The 6,476-nt window shown below is 34.9% G+C and overlaps 1 protein-coding gene across 1 annotated transcript; it reads left to right on the forward strand.

Annotated features, from left to right (window-relative positions):
- Positions 1 to 3,609: 3,609 nt before the first annotated feature.
- Positions 3,610 to 5,971, forward strand: LOC129296279 (uncharacterized). The gene is made up of 3 exons (XM_054934865.1): positions 3,610 to 3,944; positions 4,864 to 5,034; positions 5,143 to 5,971. The coding sequence occupies exons 1-3, from the start codon at positions 3,610 to 3,612 to the stop codon at positions 5,969 to 5,971; spliced, it is 1,335 nt and encodes a 444-aa protein (XP_054790840.1).
- Positions 5,972 to 6,476: the final 505 nt, after the last annotated feature.

Here is a 6,476-nt window from a genome sequence, read left to right on the forward strand (position 1 = left end):
GTGCAAATGTGGAATTGATCACGCCAAGGAGTAGGGTTCGGTCATTCGGATCTAGAAAATGACTATTGATTAGGACTGGCAATTTGCTTCCAAGCTCGATGGGTTAACTCAAGTAAGGCAGAAATGTTTCAAGGCTGAAACCTTGAATCACTCCTCTAGTCTTATTTATGGGGTAAAAAATGTGTTTGTTTTGGTTCTATTTTTAAAGTATTTTAATAATTATTATGTTTATCTTTATAGAAACTTATTAAATATTAGAGTATTTCATTTTAAGGTAAGTATATTTAATAAGGGGTAAGGTTAAAAATTTATTGAATTTTTAAATAAAATTAAAAAGATATAAAGTTTTTTTAATTGATAAAGATGATAAAAGTAATTTATAAATAGAAATATAAAATGACAAAGACATACCTTTCTTTTTACTGGGAGCATCAAGCATGCATGCGGCTGCGCCATGTAAGCACTGGTTATGAAAGGGATTTGATATGATAGAGGGTTTGATAACAGAGACTATTTAACTTTGTATAGTTTACATTTATGTTTTTTACAACTATATTCAAACATTCTTTGACGTTGAAATGGATGTTTTCTATCACATCTGTGAATAAGCATTTTTCCCCCAAAAAAAAAAATCTAGTATTATTGTCTCATGACTCTCATCCAATTGTTAACCGCTTCATTCACATCCAGGAAGACAAAAAATTCAAGATGGGAAATTGTCTGTGCACCCACTGTTCTGGACGCTGTTATCGACGGTTAAAAAGAAATTGTCTTTTTCGCCTATGGAGAAGGGACTGGGTTAGTGGTGATTAAATAAAAGATTAAGAAGCAAAAATAATTCTAGGCTAGTGTTTGAATTGATAAATTTAAATTTAAATTTTAAATTTTAAATTTCATATTTAAAAATTTTTATTCGGGTAGTTTAAAAAAATTTAAATTAAAAAGAGAAATGGGTTGATTTTTGAAACCAAAACGGATTTTTTTTTTTGACAAGATGAAAATAAGAAATATTAGAAACAAACAGAACAAAGGACAAAACCCACAAACATAAAAGAAATAGTCCAAAAACAAAAAGGCTCAGAATCTAAAGAGACAAAGCCCACAAAAACCCTAACCCCAAGCACTAGAACAAGGGGGGCTTAAAGGAGCCGCAGCCACCACCATTGCCACTAGAAATGTCCGCCATCACCGCACCGAAATCCATAGAAAAGAAAAAACACCAATAAAAAATCAGACCATAAGAGGTGGGGGTTCAAAGAACCATCCAAAAGTCCCACCCCTTTTAAGGAAGGAACCAAAGAGGTTGAAAAATAGCCACCATGAGTGAAACCCAAAGTAGAGCAAATAACCACGAACATCAGAGAAACAAACACAGTAGATGGAAGAGGATAAAGAGACAGCGAGCCCGTACTATTGAGACATTACTCGAGGTTTAAGAGATATCTTTCACAAGCACCCTAGAAATGCCACCACCTCCGACATCCAGTAAGAACCACCAAAAAAATGGCCGTCACTGTCTCATTCCCAAAAACACAAACCTGTGTAACTAGCTCCAAATCAATCCAACCACGAGCAAAAACACCACCAAGCAAGCAACATTGCAAGGAATGCTCCTTAGATTTGGTTATTGTTGAGCCAATGAACTACCCCTTCATCGGCAAAACCAAGCAAAAACAAACGAAAACAAAAACGAGACCACGACAAAAACAAAGCACAAATGTCTTCGCCTCCGGTAGAAGCCAGAAAGGGAGATGTCGTCAACCTTCACTCGCACAGATGAGATGCACTCCCTCACCCCTTGAGAGAAAACCCTAGAAAGGGAGAGAAAAAACCGAAAAGAAAAATTAAAAGTAGTGACTTTATTTTTATTTTTTATCAATGAGATACAAGAGTGGGATATGAAAAAAGATATAAGAGTTCTAGAAGCATTAATAAAAAAAATATGAAGAGAACAAAAAATTTAAAATGATTAAAATTTTAAATGATTAAAATGTAAAGAAAATTTAAATTATAAACGAATTATAACAAGAATGAATTTCATAAATTTTTATTTATCTAAATCAAGGATTTGATTCAAATTTAAATTTTTATTAATCCATAAAGGGAATGGCATTAAGAGTCCTAAAAACAGAGTTTATTTCACTTAGGGCTTAAATGAATCTGAAATTGCTCTACAGGCCTTGAGGCTTCAAGTGCAATTTTTTTTTAGAGCGAAAATACTTTTTTGCCCTTGATAGACAGAAATGAAATCCAACGCAGAGAAAGAATGATAGACACGGGGATGGGTATTTAGCTGGAGAATGGGAAGGTTTCTGATCTCTAATGGAAAGGAGTAACTTTCAAGGTGTGTAGATTTTGAAATCTTTCCATCTTAAGCAGTGTTTTGATGACTTCATGGTCTAAGGTGGAGGTTTACTGGTTTCTGATGGTGTTGCAGCAGAAATGAGCTAAGATTTTTACTGTTCTTGCTGTAAAAATGAGAGGCATCCATTGTTGCTATATAAATCATTTAAGGGTAGAAATAATTTAAGATTTTCCATTACTGCATGTGAGTTACTGGTGAAGTGGCGACAGAGATGATCTTCACTCATTTAATATGTAGTGGTTCATTTAATGGGAGCATTTGAGGGGGGTTTTACATGAGATAGTAGGGTGCATATGAAATGGACTTTTTGTTGTACAAAGTTAAATATAATATTGTTGAAATTGAAATTTTATTTGTGATTCTACTGCTGATATGAGGTAAAGGTTGCTTAACCATTTTGGCCATGATAAATGGACTTTTTGTTTCACAATGATGATGGTTGGCTTATTTATATTAGAGTTTTACACGTAAACTGAATGAAATATGATCCAATATGAAGAAAATTTTCTGCCAAAAATGTTGGAGTATTTGTTGTGCAAAAATGAACTTTGAGCTGTTTTTTTTTTGGACGTTAAGATGTGCATTATGTTAAGCATAGTCTAATAATAAATTGGAATCACATGACGTTCAGGTGAGAATATATGAACTTCATATTGTACATAGTGGATATTATGTTATGCCTTGTTTTTCTACCTTGATCATTCCTTTTGTTAAGCCTAGCCTAATGATAAATTGGAATAACATGATCTTTCAGGTGAGAATAAATGAACCTTATATTGTGCATAGTGGATATTGTGTTATACATGATTTGCCTACTTGTGCAATTTATTGAGGAAGCTTAAGCTACTGATATAAGCTAAAGGTTATTGAACCATTAAGTTGGTTCAGGTGAGAATATATGAACTCTGTATTGTGCATAGTGGATATTATGTTGTGCCATATTTGCCTAACTTGAGCATTCCATTAAAGCTTAGCTTAATGATAAACTTGAATAACATGGACTTTTAGGTGAGAATATATGTACAATATCTATGGTTGACCTGTTAATATTGAATTTTGACATGTGAATTGAATACAATATGACTCCCAATGTGAAGAAAATTTGCTGTCAAAGACGTTGGAGTATCTGTTGTGTGAAAATGAACTTTGAGTTGTTTATGTTGAACTTTGTGTTGTGTAAAATTGGGCTTCTGTATGTGAACATTTACGTAGATTAATTTCTTCATTGCAGGTTAATATAAGAGATGGAAAGTAATTCTAGAGAAAAATTGTTTTGTTTCTTCCACTGTGGAGGTGAATTTGTGAGGAGTGCTGATAGTGGTATGAAGTATGAGGGTGGAAATGTAATTGTAAGAACCATAACAAAAGGAATGAAATATGCAGAGCTAAGATCATTTATATCTTCAGAAGTTTGCCATGGTGATAATGGAAATGATGTAAAGTTCACTGTTGAGATTGATTCAAGCACATTCATAGATCTGCTTGATGATGTTGGAGTTGAACAATTGTTTGAATATAATGGAAGAACTGCTCATGTGTATGTTGCTAAATGGGCTGCACTTGAAGATGATCCTAAAGAGTAAGTACTGACATTCATGTCATTTGGGTCAAAAAATGCATTGTTAGGAACACTGGATTATATAATGTGCAAACATGAATATTTACTTGTTTATATTGAATAGTTAGTCGTTTAAAATATAAGTTACTAATACAAAGCACTAATAATGTGGTAACTTTTGTAAATGCAGGATAGACTAGTTTTTACTATTTTCAGATGGAAGTTTGCGATCTCCTCAGCATTGGGATATTGATTTGGAAGGCTTTAGCTTATGCAACACTAGAGGAGGCATTCCAACAGAAAGTGGAGAAGATAATTTAGCTATCCAATGCATTCCTACCCTTATTCTAGAGATGAATGCTAGCAAGTGGAAGGATTTGCTTGTTGGAGTAGGACAAACTTTTGCTCGTGCTGTGGCATTTAGGAAGGCATTATACAAGTATAGCCTAGCGCACAAGTTCGGATACAAATTTCTGAAGAACTAACCAGGTCAAGTTATTGTGAAGTGTGCAGCTGAGGGATGTCCATGGTATATTGGAGCATACAAGTTAGGTGGAAAAGATAATAGTTTCTTAAGTATAAGAACTTTCAAGGATCAACATCTTCATTTTGCACAAGACAATCTTGATGTTGCCTATAAAAGTAGATCAACACTAACGTCATCCATAATAATTGATGAGTTGAGGGCTTCCATAGGCAAGTCTCCTAATAATATTAGACGAGACATCTATAGGGAGTATGGTTTGAAACTTAGTTATCATCAAGCATATAGAGGCAAGGAGAAAGCTTTAGCTGAAATACATGGTCAACCGGACGAATCATATATGTTAATTCCCTGGATGTGTCAAAGGCTAATTGAAAGTGATCCGACCACAGTTGCAAAATGGATAGCTGGGCCGTGCAATAGATTTCAATATTTGTTCGTTGCATATGGATGTAGCATAAAAGGTTTCATGGAAGGTGCTCGGCCCATACTATATATAGATGGGTCTTTCATGAGTGGACCATATAAGGGAACTCTACTATCAGCATGTGCATATGATGCAGATAATGAGATGTTTCCTGTGGCATATGCTGTAGTAAGTGGTGAGACAGTTGAGGAGTGGTCATGGTTTCTTCAAAATATTAAGAACATAACAGAATCGCGAGAGATAGCACTAGTGTCTGACAGACATAATTCAATTATTAGGGCTGTATAAGCAATATATGGTTGTGACAGGCAAGCTTTCTGTTACCGTCATGTGAAAGAAAACTTTGGGTCAGAGTTTTTAAAAGTTACAAGAGGTAAGAGAAAGAATGGAGTGATAAAGGATGTAGCATTCAAGCTCTTAGATGCAATAGCTTATGCAAGACTCACTAGTGAGTTTAATGTTGCAATGTCAAATATGATGAATTTTTGTCCGGATTTATTGCAATGGCTTGAAACACACGGTGACATAGATAGATGGGCACTTAGCAAGTTTTCCCATAGGAGGTGGGATAACATAATGACCAACATTGCTGAGTCCTTTAATTCTTGGGTTGTCAAGGAAAGGAAATATAATATTGCTGTTTTTATGTACGAGCATAGGGAGAAATTAACGAAGAAACTACACAACAGCAAAGTGGCACTGAAAAAATGGACAAATGGTGTTGGACCAAATGTGGAGACCAAGCTAAAGGAAAATGTGTTAAGAGGTGATACATTGCAAGCTGATTTTTATGCATTAAACACTGTTAGGGTGAAAACATTAAATGGAGATGTGCGAGTAAATCTTGAATTACGTGAATGCTCTTGCCTGGCATGGCAGATGTCTGGACTACCATGTCCTCATGCATGTGCTGCCATAAAGCTTTCACATGGCAATATATATCAATATGTTGAGGAATGGTATCATTTAAGTTGTCAAGAAAAAATATACGGTAGTAACATGATCCCGATTGAGACTTTTGACATTCCAAAGCCTGATACAGCAACATTAACAGATAACTTATCACAAACTTTCTTGCAGCCGCCTTTAACCAGCCGTCCTCCTAGGAGGCCAAGAATAAGGAGGATAGAGTTTTAATTTTAAGAGAAAAAGATTTATCATTGTTCAAGATGTGAGGAGGTCGGACACAGTCACAAGACATGCAAGAATCCTAACTCATCATGACAAGTAGTTACATTATACTTCTTTAGTGTGCATAGGTAGCTATAATTATGTATATGAAAGAATTCCCAATTAATAATGACATATTTTTTGTCTGTATATAGAGAAGCAATTGTTAGATGTTTTACATACAGTGGGTAACTTTTTATGTATGTCAAACTTGAAATATGATGTCAAATTTCATGTGGCTAGTACCAACATGAAATTCTTACTTGATGTAATTGTCCTTGTTAATATTGAAAGTGCATGGACTTTTCATTGTCCATCTGCGGACAGCGTCTTGTGTATATTGGGTGGTCTTCCGTGTATGGTCTACGTAGCCATTTCAGCAACAGAATTTCTCAAAATGCATGGACTTTTCATTGTGCATACATGGCCATCGTATAGTTCATAGTGGGTGTTCTGCCGTGCATGGTTTTAC

The sequence above is a fragment of the Prosopis cineraria genome, unplaced genomic scaffold, assembly GCF_029017545.1.
Source record: "Prosopis cineraria cultivar Desert tree isolate PC_DT_omini unplaced genomic scaffold, ASM2901754v1 PC295, whole genome shotgun sequence".
Lineage (NCBI taxonomy): Eukaryota > Viridiplantae > Streptophyta > Magnoliopsida > Fabales > Fabaceae > Prosopis > Prosopis cineraria.